Source organism: Diabrotica virgifera, chromosome 5 (assembly GCF_917563875.1).
Source record: "Diabrotica virgifera virgifera chromosome 5, PGI_DIABVI_V3a".
Taxonomy (NCBI): Eukaryota; Metazoa; Arthropoda; class Insecta; order Coleoptera; family Chrysomelidae; genus Diabrotica; species Diabrotica virgifera.
In genome coordinates, this window is record NC_065447.1 from 59,922,570 (window position 1) to 59,943,781 (window position 21,212).

A 21,212-nucleotide genomic window follows, 5' to 3' on the forward strand; every position below is an offset into this window, starting at 1 on the left:
ATACATTTAGGTTTACATGCGCCAAATGGTTGTAGTAGGTTGATATAATGTTTAAAGACTCTTCCATTGTCGACCCCACTTGTATGAGAGTTTTTCCTTTTACGGCGATACCAAGGTCGTCAGCGCAAACAAAACTCTAGTTTGAGGGTGCATTTGTTGGTCGTGGGTTTAGATGTTAAATAGAGACGCCGCCAGAACGCTTCCTTGAGGTAGGCCATTTTTTTGAGTTCTCCACCTGCCCTTCTTTCCATTTAGCACAACGTAGAACCCTCCGTTACACAACAGTGATCTAATGATCTTTACCAGGTCATGGTCAAGCACAGTGTTATAGATCTTAGTTACTTAGTTCGCAAGGTTCTGTGGTTTATTATATCATTTGCCACTGTAAAGCTATCCACACTATTTATTTCTGCTCAAATTCCTCCTCTATGTACACGTACACTGATAAGTTCAGTACTTGACCTGTGAGCAATTTACCTGGCCTGAAGCCCGTTTGTTGTTGAATTAGTTTTGCATCTAATTTTTCCTGAATACGGTTTAAACTATAGCATAGCAGAGATATCGGACTGTAGTTAATCGGTAGTTCAGGGTCTCTCCCGGGTTTCAGTAGGAATACCACTTTTGATTTGTGTCACAGTTTTGAAATCTGGTAGGTAGACCGCCATCGGTAGAGACTGGAAATTAGAAAACTGCTCTAATGGGAGTCAAGATAGCGATGATTTTGAAAGATTTTCCGTAAAAATTGTTTCTAGAGTAGTAGACTTATTAAAGCTTTCATTAGTTAATTTGTTAGTTTATACTTACTTTCTTTTTAATTTAATTTAACATCACAAAATCAGCTAATCGTACATAGTAGTAAACATGAGAAAAATCCTATAATGTATTACATGGAAAATTGAGATTTATATCTTTAAGCAAATTCCCCAAGCATTTATATGAAGAAGCGTTAGTAAGCATTGCAAGCTAACTGAATTATACTAACTAACCGTAATCTGCAGCATAAAATGTCGAATATTTGCCCAATTTATTAACTGTCTGATAAGTCCGTCTGGGATTTTTAGTCACATTTACCAAACTATTGGTTACATTAACTAAGGTTTTATCTACTTCTATAACAAAAATAAGAAAATGTTTTTATATTTAGTGTTTTTCTAAGATCCATATTTTGTAAAAAATACTTAGTGCTCAAATATGGGACTTCATGCTTTAACAAGACTATGGTATAGACAAATTGTAAAATATATACACATAAATACACTCACATATTACGGGAGATAACCATACATGTTGATAAAAGAATAATTTATGTTGATACAACCTACCAACCAACTTTAAGACGCCTACTTAATCCTCCTTGGATTTGTTCTGTGCTGTATCCATGAGATTTGAATCATTATCCTCCAGCATCACATCTCGAAGGCATCATTTTTTTCCTATCGTCCGATTTCATTGTCCATGTTTTGGACCCGTAACTGAATATGGGGAAAATAAAGGCACGTACCAATATCAGAGCAGAGGGATCTACACCGGAGGGATGCCTAACTACAATTATGCAATGGGAGTATACTCAGTTCAGTGGGATAGACTAGACTGGACGGTTTCAAGGCAAGAAAATGAAAAAATGTTTTACTCCAGTAAGATATAGTACTAGAAAAAGGTTATATTTGTATAATATTTTAATTATTCTAAAAGTACGAAGACAAGTCTTGACGTGGTGAGTGGGCATATCAAGAGAAAGAAAAAAGGACGCTCTAAAAGAGCCTTCGTTAATATGAGGAAGCTTACTGGAATGAGTGAGCTGAAATTATTTAGGGAGAAACTAAAAAGAACAAATGAAGTCAAATATCTAGAGTTAACCCTGGATTTCAAACTAAATTGCGCATTCATAATAACAATATAACCAACAGGGCTACGCGACTCTTCTGGAGATGCAGGCGAGTTGCAGCTAAAATCTGTGGGCTAACCAAAGATAATCTGTTGGTGGTTATACAATAATTATACACGTCAATGATACGATCGACAGTACTTATGGTTCGGTCCTTTGATGAAAAAAGTCTACTCTACAATCTTGTGCAACCTCTATAGTAACTTGGATAGTACAGAAACAGCATCTTTAGAGGCTATTACGCTAGAATTACATATTTCGGAGGCAGTCTGTATGACCATCTTGAGACTTAAAACAAATAATACTTGGAAATCGAATTATGAATAGAATGCCACACAAATACTACTGGGAAACTCTCTATGATGAACTCAGATATGGTGATTCCAGAACTAATCTTCACTGAGAAGATTAACACAATTATGTCATCTAGAGAACAAAAAGGTCCAAACATTATGGGGATTTAATTTAATACAGTTCACTGATGGATTTAAACTGTCCATGTTACTGGATTTAAAGTCCTCCTTCTCAATTATAATAAATCTTACAGCCTAGGTCAATATACAACTACTGTATTCCAGGTTGAAGTTTTTGCTTTCGTAGCCTGCATTTATGAAATTATGGATGAAGATCCCAAAGCAAAGAGAATCAATATTTATACAAATAGCTAAGCGGCTATACTAGCAGTAAATAACCTACTCACCAAATCAAAACTGATAAGGAACTGCAAAGATCTCCTGGCAACAACCTGGCAAAAGATTTTAAACTATTTTTAATATGGATGCTGGGACATAAAGAGATGCATGGGAAAGACCAAGTCGATTTGTTGGCAAAACAAATTTCGAGTAAAACTTTTGTAGACCTAGAGCCATTCTGTCTGATTACCAAAGATGCTACAAAAAATAAGCGCAGAAGTGGCTGATAAGGAATCATTAAAAGGAATGGAGAGCCACTCAAGGGCAAATCCACACTAAGGAAATGATGAAGCTCAATAAATGATTAAAACGGTCACCTGGACTGGACATTGTCGTCTAAGAAAACTCCTATACAACGGTGAATGAACCATGATTTAAAAATGATAAATGGAAGAAGAGACATCCTATGCCATTGCAATGTGCTAAGTGATATGAGAAAGGAATTCACTGGTCAATTGAGGATTGAACCAGAAGAGATCCTAAAACTACAAATAAGGAAACCGTTGGCCTTCGATGAGGCCACAAGATTTATTAGAGTTTGGAAAACATTTTCGATAGAAACTCCGGCATACCAAGATACCTAGGGCTCGATAACATTCCTCCTCCAATTTCTCCTCCAATTCCTCCAATTGGCTCGATAACATATCCTGGAGCTGATATAAACTCTGATCATAATCCTCTTGTAGCCCAATTACGAGTCAGACTAAAAACCTTCATCCAGAAACAGAATAACAAGAGATTAGATATGGATCAACTCAGAAATCCCGAGATAAAAGTCAAGCTTACAAATAGCATTAATAGTAATGTTGCTTTAACAACCAATACTGATGATATTGAAAGAGACTGGATCAACTTAAGGGACGCTATATGCAACGGTGCGAAAGAAGTAATTGGTGACTATGATCGGAAGAAGAAGAACGAATGGATGACAGATGAAATATTACACCTCATGGACAGAAGGAGGGAAAACAAGCATAATCCCGAACAATATAAAGAACTAGATAGAACTGTCAGCAGAAAGATTAAAGAATCCAAAGAGAAATGGTTACAAGAAAAATGTCAAGAGATAGAAGAGCTAGAACGAAGACGCGATAGTTTTAACATGCATAAAAAAATCAAGGAGTTTACTTATACTACAAGAAAAAACAGTTTGGTAAGTTAATAGACGAGAACAACAAACTTATTGTAGATAAAGAAGAACAGTTACAGACTTGGGCAATTTACATAAAAGATTTGTTTACGGATTATCTTCATATTTCTACGAACACTCTTGATCTGAATGGACTAAAAATATTGAAAAGTGAGGTGATAAAAGCTATAGATCAAACGAAAGATGGGAAAGCAACAAGATGCGATGAAATACCAGTCGAATTTTTAAAAGTTTTTAACGACAACAACATGAATGTAGTATTGGAACCAGGCACGGCCCTAGGTATTTTGCCGCCCTGGGCGAGATCGGCGATCGTCGCCTCCCCCTTTGGTATACCTACCAAAAAACTAAAAATTTTCACCATGGCTCTTAATTTGCTGAAATTTTTCACTTAATGCATTAACGGTTGTGTCTATAAGTTTTAAATAGAAGTCAGTTTTATATCGTGTCTCTGGATCTAGGTCCATACTTTCATCTTCAGCCTCGTGGCCAAATTGTCACTTTCTAGTAGGTAATAGCCTAATAGTAATAGCCTCTTTCTGGCTATTACTGTGCCTCCTTTTCGGGTTCTCAATTTCTAACTTTGATGAGCCCTTTTGCGTCTGTCAAATAGCCCTGGGATTTTAAATCACTTCTGAGAAACTTAAAATGGATTTCCGATTTTTCAAATAAACTGATAGCTTGACACGCTCTCATATCAATACTCTGCATACGCGACTACGTTGATGTGTCATACCATATTACCACAGAGCAAAGAAAAGTAAAATCACGGATTTGATTTGCCAAACAGCTTGCCTCATGAGCAACCATTGTATCGTTGTTTTTATTCACAGTGACTTCTACAAGAGCATCGTAAATTTCTTCAATTTGGTATCTAATGCGGTAATTGCATCAATTATTCTCTTTTCCCATCTAGTTTCGCACAAAGGTTTCAATATTAGGCTAGAAATATGATTTTTCAGCCTAGTCCAACGATGAATAGATGCTGAGAAAAAGTTGTAAATTTTTGTTACTAAGGAAAAGAAAGAAACTTTAAACTGTGAGGCTTTAACAGCATCGTTCACGACTAAGTTAAGTTATTGGCTAGAACATGGGACAAAAAATGCTCTAGGATTCATTTTCAAAATTCTGTTTTGAACTCCCAAGTTCTTCTCTTCCGTGTTTGCCCCATTATCATACCCTTGTCCTCTCGTATCTTCCAAAGGTTTTCGCAGTTCATTCTGGGACTCTGTAACTCCCAAGCCAGTGGTTTCCACTACAGGCACAAATCCAAGAAAATGTTCTTCAATTTTAACACTTTGTGAACAAAAACCTAAGTCGACAAAATGTACAACAATAGTCATCTGTTTCACCCCAGCAAATTCAGATATACTATCTAAAATTATGCTATAATACTTTGTTGATTTCAAAAAGTTTAAAATTTTATTTTGATTTGGTGATGGAGGAGCTGGATAATTTCGTTTTGAATACGTTTTTCCAAGTAGTGATGCTGCTTGTTACTCCCATTAGTTATTCTCCTAATGTGCTCTTGTAAAACAGAATCAAAATTTTTAAAGAGCTCAAAAAGCTTAAAAAATTACCATTGCTTTGATGAAAATGTTTATCAGAATCAGAATTGCCCCTCAATGGAAGACACTGTTGTGCTAAGAACTGTATTATTGATATAAGTCGTTTTATTACATTTTTCCAATGACCAGTTTGTGAATTTAGAACTTTTTGTGTTTCTTCATCTATGATTTTGCCCGATTCTAGTCTAATTGCTAGTTCTATCCACTGTCGCTGTGACTGTAGATGAGCTGGAGACTTAGCGTGGCTGGACAAAGCTTCAGCCATATGTTTCTAATATATCCAATCTCTAATTCTAATATATCTAATACATCTATAATATTCAATTTCTAATATATTTAATATATACATTTTCAGTAAAGTTAATTTTACTGATGCTACTATTCTTATGCGATGAAGAAGAAGGCAGTGTTTTCGATTTTCCGTCGAATGAACCTTGCAATTGTTATTGTTTCACTTACTTAATTCTCGTTTTTACAGTTGCATTTTTGCCGCTCTTGTTCATAATATTAATTTCATGTAATATTAAAAACATAACAATATTTTTATAATATTAAAAACGTTATCACTATAAGTTATTATTTCAAAAATTGGCTGTCTTCTAAAATTTGCCGCCGCTGAATTCTCCGCCCTGGGTGGCCGCCCAGTTCGCCCACCCCTGGGGCCGGGCCTGATTGGAACTGTTTAATAAGATATACGATACTGGTTAAATTCCATCGGACTGGTTGAAATCTACATTTGTGCCCCTTCCCAAGAAATCCAATTCTAAGACGTGTAGCGAATATCGCCTTATAAGTTTAATGAGTCACATCCTTAAAGTATTCTTGCGTATTATGCATTCCAGAATACGAGCAAAATTAGAACACAGCATAAGTAAAACACAGTTTGGTTTTAGATGCGGTTTTGGAACTTGAGAGCCCATATTTGCAATACAAGTCTTGATTCAAAAATGCCTGGATCAATAGAAAGATGTTTACGCCTGTTTTATCGACTATGAGAAAGCATTCGATACTATCAAACATGACAAACTCATAGAACTATTACATCTTTCAGGACTTGACACTAAGGACATCCAGATTATAAAAAATCTATATTGGAAACAAGCAGCCCACATAAAAAATGCACATATGGTGAGTGAAAACATAACCATTTCTAGAGGTGTTAGACAGGGCTTTATTCTTTCGCCACTGCTTTTCAACCTGTACACGGAACAAATATTTCTAGAGGCACTGGAAGAGTACAATGAGGGCATCAAGATTAATGGCGTACCAATAAGTAATTTTCGATATGCAGCTGATACTGTTATACTGGCCGATAACATCGAAGATTTACAGATGATGCTAAATAGAGTAAATACAACTGGTAACCGATTTGGACTGGCAACATATCGACCTGAATATTGAAGCCGAACGTATTGAAAGAGTAAACCGATTTAAATATCTGGGATATACAGTAAATGATAAGTGGGACCCAGACGTAGAGATTAGGATCCGAATTGAAATAGCAAGATCCAAATTCATAAAAATGAGAAAGCTCTTAAGCAACCGCATCCTAAGCGTTAACCTCCGATGGCGCGCCACGAAATGCTACGGACTCTCTACGCTACTTTACGGAGTAGAAGGGTGGACGTTAACAGCAGCAACTATAAAGAAGTTAGCGGCACATAAAGAAGAAGGAGGAATTGAGAGTCGTATATCTTAAATGTGGATAGTATACTTACAATAACTCTCCTTTTTTATAGTGATACATATATAGTTCTTACAAGTTTTAACAGATACAAGGGACTAAAATAGTGTTTTAGAGCTATAAGAAATCGTCATTTATGATGATGTTGACTTTAAAGACTATGTGTGTATGTAACAATATTCTATAATCTGTCTATATTAGATTATGGCAGAAGGATATACCGATATTTTTTTCTGTATTGTGATATTTACGGTAGACAAAAATGAAAACCCAGCATGGATCAGAAACAATTTTGGCCTCACATATTGATTAGGTTAAACATGCAATGGTTTGTGATTAGATAACATCCACTACACATGCGATATGTATTTTTTACAAACTATAGATGTACAACAAAATTGTTAGATTACTGACTACTCATGCAACTACACTAAGTGTGGAATATGATTATTAGTGGCAATTCATTTAATTATTAGATATTAAATATCTATAAAATCTTAATATTTATAAATGTATAAACATTCTCAATTTCTTTGCAATATGAAAATGCAGCAGCTAAGTAATACTATGGTCAAATCTGAGGGTGCAGGAAGAGTCTATACCGGTTTCGGGGGTTGTTTCCCTCTCATCAGTAGTCCCACATCCTCCTCTCTTAGATTCTTCCACGTACCACACTTTGGGCCTTTCCGAATTGCAAAGAAAGAAATGTCACCGATGAACTAGGGCCATCTAACGAAAAATATTTATTAATAAACACCTAATAAATACCTTAATATTTATGTTTAAAAGACAGAAAGCAGAAAACCGTCTTATTTATCAAGCAATTTTCTTTGTAGAAATGTTCTAGTCAAATCAGCCTATCAGCTATTCAAGAAGTCTATCAGCCTATATAAAACAAAGATGACATCATTAACTAAAAATATATCTCTTTATGATAAAACATGTACTATCTCCCTAAACATAGATAAAATGATAATAGTGACAAGCTTAAATGACCTCAAAGTATGAGTAAGTCGTTTGATAAACTATATAGTCGTTAGCCAGAGATTTACCTTAAAAAATGAACAAGCAGTAAAACAAATACCAAAAAATATAACAAAAAGCAGAGGATACAAAAAAGGGCACTAGATCTAAGTAATAATAATTCAACATAGAACAAGAAAAGCAGAAGAATTTCACCAGACTAGATGTATCCGAGAAATAAATAATACGATGCTGGTGTACAAGGAGGATGCCACAAGTGTAAAAATACTTTGCTAACTTATTAATCAATAAATTAAAAACCAGTAGATCCAACGGAGGCAGTCAATTGGTAAAAAATTTTCAATTGGTTTCAATATTTAGTTGTGGAGTAGTATTGAAAATAATTGGAGAAGAACGTGTGTCAAGAACTGGAGCAACATGCAACTACCATGAAAGTCATTAACTATTTAAAAAAGTTCAATACTTGGCCCAAGAGTTCAAGCAACAACTTTAAGTCTTTCAAGACCATAATGGAGAAGTAAAAACCGACATAGAGAACATTGCAGATACCTAAAAAATTACTGCTCAAAATATAGAAAAACCCATCAAAAGATTCTTCAATCTCAGAATATAATAAACATGTAATCAAAGAGTCGGAACCAATCGTTCTATGAGCAGAAGTTTGCAATTCTCTCAACCATCTCAAAAACAAAAAAAAAACCGTAGAGATAGATGGTATACCAGCGGAGACTTAAAAAAAGGAATGAGCGAGAATGGCATAGCTGTTATACTGGATATGTGTAAACCTTTATCTCTATTCATAAATAATGATCACTAACCATATGCAGCAATTAGAGAACCATTTCATTTATTCCTGATTCTGCTAAATTCTTGGTTAAAAATCCTGCTAAATATAACACTGGGGAACACATTTTTTGTTGAGTTAGATCTGACACTTGTTTTTCACTAATTTTTGGCGTCTGAATCTGAGAATGACCTCAGATTTTCTCTATCACGTCAACTTTTTAAACTACAGGATATCCTCAAAAATCATGCATATAAAGGAACGTAAAATAAAAATCAGTTTACAATACAGTTTACAAATCATTTAATTTAAGTTAAATCGAGTTCATACAAATAAAATTGTTTAATAATGAACATTACTTACAAATTAAGAAAAAATTTGCGTTTATGGCTTTTTCTTGAGTGTTCAGTTTGTGTACATTCGCGCTTGATGCTCCAAAAATAGTCAGCCATCAAATGTGCATCCCATCTACCCTGGTACCGTGCTTTCATGATGCAACAGAACCAAATAAATTTCCATTATGGAGAACACATTTCAAGTTCCACTTTGAGCTATCTATAAACAGTCTCGAGTCAGATGCGTTATACATAGTTTGAAATTCCCAATTCTTTCATTAAACCACTTACATTATGGCAAAACACAAATCCACCTTCACTTTGAAAATAGTGCAGAAATGCCCTTTCTCGTGTTCGAAAATAGGATACCTTGGCTCCCTTTTCAAGCAAGTTTTTCTCACTGAGTCGTGATGCTAAGAGCTCTGAAGCTTTTTTGGATAGTCCCAAATCTAGCACCAAATCATTTAGCTCTTGTTGTTCGAATCCCTTACGTACGGATTTATCTTCAATTTCGAAATATTCATCGTTGGAGTCGCTGTCAACTGCACCATATCCGTATTCCTCTTCTTCCAAAGAGGGAAATTCATTGAAAACTGGCACGGGGTTTTCGGCTGAATACGGCACTGGGCGTGTAGCTGACAGTAAACTAGGATACTCTATTTTACATTTGTTTTTTTTGTTTATATCCTGATGTTTTCACTATACAAAAGTAACAATCACTTGAATGATCTTTGGGTTCACGCCAAATCATAGGTATACCAAATGGAAGTTTAGCACGTTCTCCCTTGGTCCACATCCGTAAACCCGGAAATGCACTTTATGAGGTGCCCATACTTTATCTTGATCACCAAGTTTCACTTTAAAATAGGCAAAATATGCTTGTCTGACAAATGTACTAATGTTTGTCCTTTGACTGGGAATGGTAAAACTGCCACATATATAACAAAACGAATCGGGGCTGTTTTCGAACTTACGACATATAGGAGCAGAGGTAACCATGAGGAAACGTTTCAGTTCAAACACACTAAGCAGTTCTATACACTTCAGTAACAAAATACTAAATACTGCTAACCGAAACACAACGTTTCACCACAATATAACAGACATAACTGAATTTAACAGGCAAGTCTAGACAAATTGCAGTTATCAGAGCGACATTACTCCCACCAGGCGCCCCACCCCCATAGAAAAAGAACGTGACGTGATAGAAGAAAACTAAAAACAGTTTTGAAATCAGCATGCCTAATTCTATAGAAAACAGCTAAAAAATCTAACTCAACAGAAATTAAGTTTCAAATTGTTCCCCAGTGTAATCAATGAACGACTAAAGAACTTTCTTCTACTTCCAGAGGCAGCGTAGAACAATTCGAATTCGTACCAGGAAAAGGAACACGTGAGCAGATAAGACAGATAATATAAAAAGTGAGGGTATAAAATTTACTAATGCTGCCCTGTTTCTTAGATTAGACAAAGGTTTTCGATTTAGTAATACGGGATCCACTCTGGAATATAGTGGAAAATATGGCAGTATCTAACCACTTAGTTAACCTAATAAGAAATTTGCATAATAAAACTCGGAATACATGTAAAGTACACGGAATATACCTATTCAAATGCGTTCAACATAAAGAAAGGAACTGGACGTGGCTGCATACTATCACCATTATTATACAAAATATATTCTGAATATATAATGAGGAAAGTACTACATGAATAGGATGGACGATTTACTATAGAAGGCAGAAAAATTAGTAACTTGCGGATACGCAGATGGCACACTTATAATAGCAGCGAATGCAGTCGAAATGATTACCATTACTAAACGACTAAACCAGATAAATAAATAATTCCGAGTTCAGAGTAACACCGGAAAAACAAAAATGATGATGGTAGCCACGGCAAATAATAATCTACCGCACCAAGTGGCGAATTTCGAAGTAGTAGACAGATTTGAATAATTGGGCTCCCTAATAACCAACAATGGCGATTGTTCCTCAGAAATATCAAGCGTATGATTAGTAATGACCCGAAATGCAAAAGCAAAATTAATTAAAATATGGAAAGACCGAACAAATACAAGGAATACTAATCTCAGATTGGCCAATGTTTAACTAAAATTAGAGCATAACTAAAATTACTTCTGCCACATAGTTAGAAGAACGGAGATCATATTGGTAGTTGAAGGAAATGTAGAAGGTCGAAGACCAAGACAAGACAAAGATTTCCAACACGATGGATAGACCAAATGAAGACTCTAGTAGGGAAAAATGGAGACAGCAAGCTAACAATATTTAGCGTTACGACGCCCTGAAAATGGCTCAGGGAATCAGGAGGAGGATGGGTATTACGTAGCATTGGTAGTGTGACCAATTCCAATTCAGTCGAATTCGGGACAAGGCTGAGAAATATAAATGAAATCCGGGACTTTTCAATGAAAATCGGGCCATTTTTTTTAAATATAGAACTTTGATTTTTTTATTTTTATGTTGACAATGATATTAGGAAATATAAGGAAAAAATTAGATAATCAAGTGATGTTGGATTTCCATGTAAATATAACCTTAGGTTAATATACAAATGTAATTATCATTACAACCAATTGTGGCGTAACCCCATCAAAAATATAATTGTTAAACATGCCACAAGCACAAGATAACAGCTTCAGAACAACCATAGTTTGAGTTTTCGTAGAACTATAATACCACGATATAAAATGCATGCGTTTTGCATCATCACACTCTATCTTGGATATCACACTCTAGAAATTGTCGACTGTATTTTGTCCCACCAATTCAATTTGATGTGAATTCTTAAAAGAATAACGTATTCAAAATTTCCAAATAGAATTTTACCAAAACGTTGAAAATTCGAATGGCCCGGAAGCCTTGTTAGGGACGCCGGGACATGACTTCGTAATTCTGGCTATATCCCGGATTTTTCGGACTAGTTGGTCACACTAAGCATTGGGGAAATAGATGCAGTTTTCTGTGGCATGACTGTTGTAAGATGTATGAAATAGAAGCAAGCGGGTGATAGATAGATTCCAATGAAACCGAAAGTTCAATTGAATAACAATCGCAATAATAGACAAGATGAAAAACGAATAATAAATGTTGCGAAAATGAAAAATTCAAGTAGATAAATGAATGGAGTGCCTTGTACTTCTTGTGGTGTTGTCTCCTTTAGTGGAGGTTAGAGATTACACTGGCAAATCTGTATCTGTCCAATGTGGCTCTAAACAAAGATGTTGAATCAAGACCGGTCCAATCTCTGATATTTTTAAGCCATGAAATCTGATGTCTACCGGAGCCCTGTTTTCCTTCAATCTTCCTCTGAATGATGAGTTGCGCGAGTACTTTTCGTTTCTCATTATGTCTCCTAAGTAGCTAACTTTTCTAACTTTGATGATCTTTAGCATCTCCCTATCTGAACCTGTTCTCCCGAGAACATTTTCGTTGGTGGTGTGGGTTATCCAAGATATTTTAAGATCTTTCTATAAAGCCAGAGTTCAAAGGCTTCTAATTGGTTCATCATCGTTATCTTGACCGTCCAGACCTCCGTTCCATACAATATCCGTCAACAAAGAATAAAATTGAAAATTAATTTATTAGGGTAAATTTAGGGGTGGCACCATTTATGATAAAACGAGAAAGAATAATAATAGTCCAGGGTAATAAGGTTTTCTCCATAACACTTCAACAGCCAGGGTACTGAAGCGCTTTTTCGATAAGTAATACATACCTATAAGAGTAAATTGTAACTATTTCCTGCGTAGGATCTGGCGGCCATTTTTATTTATAAACGATTAGTGTAAAAAACCGTATTTTTTCCTTTTTTTTCAAATCAATGAAAAGTGAAACTTATGGCTTTTTTAGTACAAACATCTTCGATAGCATGGAAAAAGCATTAAAATGACGTATTACAAAGTTTGAAACACTCAGTTATTGTTAATATAATTGCAAAAAAAGGTCGAAATTGCAAAAAAATTAATTTCGTAATAACTATTGCAAAAATTGGTGTACAGCTTTAAAATTTTTGTCAAACGAGGGTTCTTTGGTGCTTAATATGTGATAAAAATTTAAAAGCGATTCATTCAATTGTTTAAATTTTATTCAAATTGTTTATCCCAGACAGAATTTTTCTTTGCAATAACATAAGTCAGAAAAAAATGATGTTAGAACCATTCCACAGGTGTCAAATGAAAGAGCATGAACTATATTTTCAACATGGTTTAAAAAAGTGCATAAAAAATGCATTTATTAGTAATAAATAATTATGCTAAAGTATCGTCAATCTTTCCTAATATACTTTTTATTCTTTATATAATAAATTATATATTTATTACAATTTGTTATCAATTATTATATAAATAACATAACTTGGTAGTTGTGCACCTAAAACAGTAAAAAATACGATTTTTTTGAAAAAAATTACTCAAAAAGTTTATAAGGAAAAATTGACGATAATTTTGCATAATTATTTCTTACTAATAAATGCATTTTTTTATTTACTTTTTTAAACCAATTTGAAAGTTTAGCTGCCTCATTTGACACCTGTAGAATGGTTCTAAAGTCACTTTTTTCTGACTTATGTTATTGCAAAAAAAAAACAATCTGGGATAAACAATTTGAATAATATTTAAATAATAGAGTGAATTGCCTTGAAATTTTTATCACATATTTAGCACCAAAGAACCCTCATTTGACAAAAAATTTCAAAGCTGTATACTAATTTTACAATAGATATTGCGAAATTACCAGAGAACAGCAGTTCTCGCCAGTAACGCACACCTACACCCCCTACACGCGACACTATATACAGAGAGAGTCTGTAATTTGGAATAAATTCAATATCTTAAATACTCATTGTTTTTTTGAAACGTGCTTAGACCCGTCGATTAGTATTTCAAATTGTCCTTTTTGACATACAATAATAATGTATACAGGATGTCCCAATTTAGAGATATGACGTCATCGTTGATTTTCTTAAATGGCAACACTGTCATTTTGATAGCTATTTTAATAGGGTGTGTAAAGTTATATACAACTGCAAAATATTAAATTTTTATTCTTTACCATTTACAAGATAATAGAAAATAACAAAGCGATGTATGTAATTTGGAATAAATTCAATAATTAAAATACTAATTGTTTTTGTGAAAAATGCTCAGACCCGTCGATTAGAATGTCAAATTGTCATTATTTACATAAAATAATAATGTATACAGGGTGTCCCAATTTAGCGATATGACGTCATCGTTGATTTTCTTAAATAGCAACACTGTCACTTTGATAGCTATTTTGATAGGGTGTGTAAAGTTATACAGAACTGCAAGATTTCAAATTTTTATTCCCTACCATTTACAAGATAATAAAAAATAACACAGTTATGAAAAACAAGTAATCAAATAATAATTGAATTTAATTATTTCAATTAAGCAAATACTCATAATGATGCCCTCAATTATTGGTAAATTGTCAATGGGCAGCGTTATGAGCATTTGTTTATTCGAAATAATTAAATTCAATTATTATTTGATTACTTGTTTTTCATAATTTTGTTATTTTTTATTATCTTGTAAAGAGTAGGGAAACAATTTTCAAATTTTGCAGTTGTGTATAACTTTACACACCCTATCAAAATAGCTATCAAAATGACAGTGTTGCCATTTTTGAAAATCAACGATGACGTCATATCTCTAAATTGGGACACCCTGTATACGTTATTATTGTATGTCAAAACTGACAATTTGAAATACTAATCGACTGGTCTAAGCATTATTCAAAAAAACAATTAGTATTATAATTACTGAATTTACTCCAAATTACAGACATAACTTTGTTATTTACTATTATCTTGTAAATAATTGAGAATAAAAATTTGATATTTGGCAGTTGTGTATAACTTGATACACCCTATCAAAATAGCTATCAAAATGACAGTGTTGCCATTTAAGAAAATTAATGATGACGTCATATCTCTAAATTGGGACACCCTGTATAAATTATTATTGTATGTCAAAAAGGACAATTTGAAATACTAATCGACGGGTCTGAGCATTTTTCAAAAAAACAATTAGTATTTGAGATATTGAATTTATTCCAAATTACAGACTCTCTCTGTATACACGAAATTTTCGATTTTCTAAATCTGACTGAATTGAAAATTGGGCCAACTCCCATCTTAAAGTTCAGGAAAAGACTCACTGATTCATCAATAATACATTTTGGTCCAAGGGTGTGGATTTTACGGCCCTTTCTATTTAGGGTCTCTTTTTCGTTCTCGTCCCCAAAACTCCCAAAAACTTAGAAAATTTAACTCCAACCTTTACGGCTTCTAATAGAAGCGATCATTACCTTTCCAACGCATGTCTAATTTTGAAAATCGGTTATACCGTTCAAAAGTTACCGAGCTCAGAAATATGAGTCAATTTTTATTTAAAAAAGGGAAAATGTTTGTGGATATGTATTGTTATATTCCTAATTGATAAAAGAAATAAAAGTTTATAATTATAAATTAAAGTCAAATTAAAATAAAGGTTTTCACTTTTCTCGACCACGGGCATGTAAATTTGGAACACCCTGTATAAAACAAATTATGTATAGGTAGATTTTAAGAGAGTGATTCGGAGAAGTGTTTACGAACCTCGGAAACAATACGACCCAAGTAAACAATTAGAGTGATGTGTATAAAGAAAGTGTTCGCGGAAGGATTTGTCATTAACCACCGCTAACTAATACTCTAGTGAATAAGATAATAGGTCATTAAATTTGTAAATGTTGTATTAATGTAGAAAGTTAAATTGAAATGGGGAATATTATTTTTTCTTGAAATCCATTAAGATATTTAGAAAAAGGAAAGTTTTGTATTGACGAATACGGATAATTGAAAGTTGCTTGGGATTGGTTGATTTTTGAATGCTGGAAGGGGTAATTTGGAAGTAGGAGAATGGATGACAAATGTGAAGGTAGAATGTTTTGAGCGATCGAAAGGCGAAGTCCAGTGTTCGAGAAGAGTGTACAAAAAAGTGAAACGCCGGTATAGTTAGTTTGTTGTTGAAATTTAAAAAGTAAGATATCGTTGAACGAGTGTTAGGCCGAGTCGAGATAAGATATAACTCCTTGAGTCTAGAGTATCCCGGTTTTTGTTGAAGTGTTTGAAAAAGGTAGAACACGGCATCAGGAGAAGGCAGGAACGAGGGCGGTACGAGGCGTAGTTTTCAGAAAGGAGCAGAGGCTTTACTGGGAAGCTGGTACGAGTCGTTTGATCGTAACCCAAGATAGGAGGAAACGTGTTTTGTGTGAAGACATCAAAGATAGAAAGATAAGATATAAGAAATATTAAGCATTGAATGCCTTTTAGATAAAATAAACGATTTTATAATTTCTAATTGAAATTCATATGTGTGTATTATTTTACTCTCTTTTATCTATCCCGATTAGGAATCCACTGAGACATATTTTGAAGCCACGAAAGTAAGTAATTGATATTATAATTTAGCCCTGAGATTGACACTATGTTGGTATTTGATCTGTTTGATTAATGAGATAATCATTACTTAATTAATTAAAATAAATTACATCTGAGAACAGCATCAGATTTCAAAAATAAGATCACAACAGTATGTATGTATATGTGTGGAAAAGTTAAACCGATCTGCATTTTTTTTCTGTGTTTGAAGGGGGGTTGAGAGCCGATTCAGAACCGGTGTAGTTTGTGAGTTTTGACTACCCATAAGCCAGCTATAGGACTTGGTAGGTACAAAACGGCATATATTTTGTTGGTATATAAATATCTTCGGTTCAAGAAGAGACAGGAGAACAGCAAATACACCAAATCAATAACGTTGAGTTAAGCTTTCAAATGGTGTCTAAGCTGTCAGGATCAAACATACACACGGCTCAGTATAGCCGAAAAACTGAAAAACTAAACTTTGAAAATTTTGGTTTTTCGACAATTACTCAAAATTTCAACCTATGAATTACGCCAATAAATGAGCGTTGTAGAAGGATTCTAGACGAATCTAACGGTGTACACCTTATATCCGAGAAAATTCTAATCTTTAAGTTATAGGCTTCATAAGTATGATCAAATTTATTTCTTATGGGAAAAAGGGTTTTTCAAGCTCAATAATTCCTGTAATAGCTTCAGTTATCATACTTGACCTTAGATGCATAAGATACTACTTGTCAATACGTTTCAACTCATGTTTAGTGAACAAAATCGGTTAAGCCATTTAAAAGTTATTAAGCTACAAAAGTATAATCCAATTAACGATAATTCCCTAAATGGTTTATGTAGTTGTAGTGGTTACGACGCTAATTTGATCTGGCAACGGGCAATCCGAGTTCATTTACCGGCCATCCCAATATTTTTTTTCAATCTATTTCGAATAAAAAAAATCTAGTGTACATTCAATGGACACTAGATCATTTGGGAGATAATGCGACAAAGGCGACCATTTATAAAGCTTAACGTGTAATCGAGAAACATTGCATTCAACTTTATACATTTAATTTATAAATAAGTTTGAAAAACTCCTGATACAAGAATAAAAAACCGCTAAATGCCGTAAAAATGAGTGGCGCATACAATATTCCAGCTACAAAAGATCTGATATGAATATTACGTGGCGCGAAAATGTAGTTTCATTTTGATGCAAATCAAAATTCTAGTTTTATTTTAAAAGATTTTTTCATATTATTTGCTAAATTTGAAGTAAACGCGCCACAAAAGAGTATCAACATTCAAACTGTATCAAAGTTACTCTTTTGTGGCGCGTTTTACTTCAAATTGGGCAAATATTATGAAAAAATCTTTTAAAATAAAACTAGAATTTTATTTTACATCAAAATGAAAATATTTTATTTTCGCGCCACGTAATATTCATATCAGATCTTTTGTAGCTGGAATATTGTATGCGCCACTCATTTTTACGGCGTCTAGCGGTTTTTTATTCTTGTAATTTTTTTTTGCCATTTCGACCTTTTTTCGAAATTATACTAACAATAAATGAGTATATCTTACTTTGTAATAAGCTATTTTAAAGCTTTTTCCATGCTCTCGAAGATGTTTGTACTAAAAAAGCCATAAGTTGTTTCACTGTTTTCCATTGATTTGAAAGAACAAGAAAAAAGGCCGTTTTTTGACACTAAATTGTTTATTAATAAAAATGGTCGCCAGATCCTACACAGGAAATAGTTACAATTTATTCTTAATATGTATTACCTGTCGAAAAAACGCTTCTGTACCATGGCTGTTGAAGTGTCACGAACAGGGTATATTTTTTTCTTATTACCCTGGCCTATCACGCAATATAAAGAATCGTAAAGTTAAAGGTTTATGTAAAGAGTAGGAGAGAAAGAACAAAGAAATTCTGACTGAACACAAAATGGAAAAATTGGTATGGTCCATGATTGAAAATTTCTTCTTCTTCAAATGCAAATCCACTAATAGATGTTGGCGATCACATTTTCCATTAACTCTCTGTTTCTTGCAATATGTATCAGAGATTGTATGTCGTTAATCCCTGTCCATTGCCTTATGTTTCGAAGCTAGGACATTCTCTTGCGTCCTATTCCTCTCTTCCCTTTAATTTTACCCTGGATCATAAGTTGAAGGAACTGGTATTTTTCGTTTCGAATGATGTGACCCAAATACGCCGTTTTTCTTTTCTTGATGTTTTCGAAAAGCTGACGTTCTTAGTTGATTCTTTTAAGGACATCCACATTTGTGACTTTCGTCGTCCATGGTATCTTTAGGATACGGCGATAAAGCCACATTTCGAAGGCTTCTAATATGTTTATATCCCTCGTTTTGAGTGTCCAGCCCTCTATGCCATATAGCAGTACCGACCACACGTAGCATTTAGTAAACCTTAGTCTCAGTGTAAGGTCGAACTCTGAGCAGGTCAGTACCTTCCTGAATTTTACGAAAGCTTGTCGAGCTTGCTCAATGCGACATTTTACTTCCCTGTCCGATGCCCAGTCTTCAAAAAGCCACGTTCCTAGGTATTTGAATTTATTTATGGTTATGGTGGAGTTTTCAAATTCATCCAAGTTTCTGGAGGTGATCATGAATTTGGTCTTTTTGGTATTAATCTCTAATTCCATTCGTTTACTGTATTCTTCGATTATAGTGACAAGTTGTTGAAGATCTGCTATGCTGTCGCAAATTAAGACAGCATTATCAGCATATCGTATGTTGTTGATCAATACTCCATTCACTTTGATTCCCATCTCTGCATCTTCCAAAGACTCTTGAAATATGGCTTCCGAATAAATGTTAAAAAAAAAGAGGGGAAAGCACACATGAGTGCCGAACACCCCTTCTGATATGTATGGATTTGGATATAGAATTATCTATTTTTAATTGTGCTGCCTGATACTAGTACAAGTTTTCATTGCATCTTATGTCTTTTTGGTCTATATCAAGCTTCTTGAGGATCTGCATTAACTTGTGATGTTGGACACGATCAAACGCTTTCTCGTAGTCTAAAAAGCACAGGAATACGTCCTTCCTCTGATCGTAACAATTTTGGACCAACACCTGTGTTGCTACTATTGCTTCTCTTGTTCCCAAACCTTGCCTAAACCCAAACTGAGAATCAATGATGTCCCATTCACATTTCTTGTATAATCTTTAATGTAGTATTTTTAAAAATTTTTGAAAATTTGGAGAGATGTAATTGGAAAGTCTCGAGAGAGAGAAAGTTAAATATTTTGGGTTTTATGTTACTTTGGTCTACTTTATTGATAGTTTACATATTTTTCGTTGTTGTTACGTACTTATATCAACTTTATATCGACATAAATGAATTCTTTTGGAAAATAATAAACTATGTTATTTAAAATTTCCTAATACATTTCGTAATCATATTCCACACATTACTTTATTTGATGTTAATATAATACCCGATATACTATACTTACCATAGTTTGTATTCACTGGAGGGGCTCCATTAGGCGTATCTTCCACCGGGATAGGTTTCCCTGCATCTGGATCCGCGTTGCTTACATTGGTAGTGTCCACATCGATAGTTTCGACATCTGGTGGAAGATCACCATCTAGTCCTTTAACGCTAACACTAAACAAAACAAAAATAACAAAGTACTTTAACCACATTTTGGTTATTTGGCACTACAAACTGGCGCACATCACATCAAAAAAAGTTGCTACGGTTAGTAAAGTTCGTACTCGAGTGTTTGCAAGAATCGCTAGAACGAGATAATGCTTTTATCTTTTAATGACACATTTAATGAAATAAGGATAAATAAACTCAGTAATATGATAGAAATTTTCTTATCTAAGATAAGGGGATACTAAACCGTATAGCAGGTAGGCTGAAATTCACCTACGCGATATACGAATTTCAAGAATATTGTTTTTCATTATACTAAAAATATAGGTATTGTCATGTTTACTTTCTTAGTCATTCAGTTCTAGGAAAGAAACCTTTAATTCATTTAAAAGAAAAATATAATCATATACAAAAAACAATCATACGAAAAACTGTGAGGTGTAACCAAAAAGAAAATGTATAGTATCTTGTTTGATTTCTTGAAGATTGACGATGATTATTTTGGAACAGTTATTATAACAAAAAAAGTTAATTAATAGCAAGCTGAAAATTTGTTAATAGCTTAACGGTGTCTAGTCGGACAAACTTTGATGTACGGCAACACTGGAAAAGAGGAAGTTTTAATTGTGGAACAGTTTAAAAAGTTGGAACGTCAGATTACGAAAACTTCCCATGTATTTTGTTGGACAGAACATCCAATTGATTTGTTATCCATTCATTAAACTCTCATGCAAAAATCAGACTGCTATTACTAACCAACATGATTCCTGTCATTTGACATGTTCTTCATGTTCCACTCATTAAAATGCCCAGTTGGTGATAAACACCAGTCTGATTTTTGCATGAGAGTTTAATGAAATGGTAACAAATCAATTGGAAGTTCTGTCAGACAAAATACATGGAACGTTTTCATAGTCTGACGTTCCAAATTTTTAACCTGTTCCACAATTAAAACTTCCCCTGTTCCAGTGCTCCCGTACATCAAAGTTTGTCCGACTAGACACCGTTAAGCTATTAACAAATGTTCAGCTTGCTATTAATTAACTTTTT

At 34.0% G+C, this 21,212-nt stretch overlaps 1 protein-coding gene across 5 annotated transcripts in view; it reads right to left on the reverse strand.

Moving 5' to 3' along the window:
• The window catches only part of LOC114330927 (protein mesh), a 160,338-nt gene extending 140,024 nt beyond the window's left edge, over window positions 1-20,314 (reverse strand). For 2 of the 5 annotated variants that reach the window (XM_028280405.2, XM_028280375.2), the window contains exons 1-2: window positions 20,014-20,313; window positions 987-1,109 (exon numbers count right to left, since the gene is read on the reverse strand). In XM_028280405.2, the coding sequence (XP_028136206.2) occupies window positions 987-1,109; window positions 20,014-20,206 (316 nt within the window). In that variant the 5' untranslated portion in view covers window positions 20,207-20,313. Of the gene's footprint in view, window positions 1-986; window positions 1,110-20,013 lie in introns of all 5 variants that reach the window. The other 3 variants (XM_028280398.2, XM_028280383.2, XM_028280391.2) reach the window with 3 other exon arrangements.
• Between the last annotated feature and the right edge of the window lie 898 nt (window positions 20,315-21,212).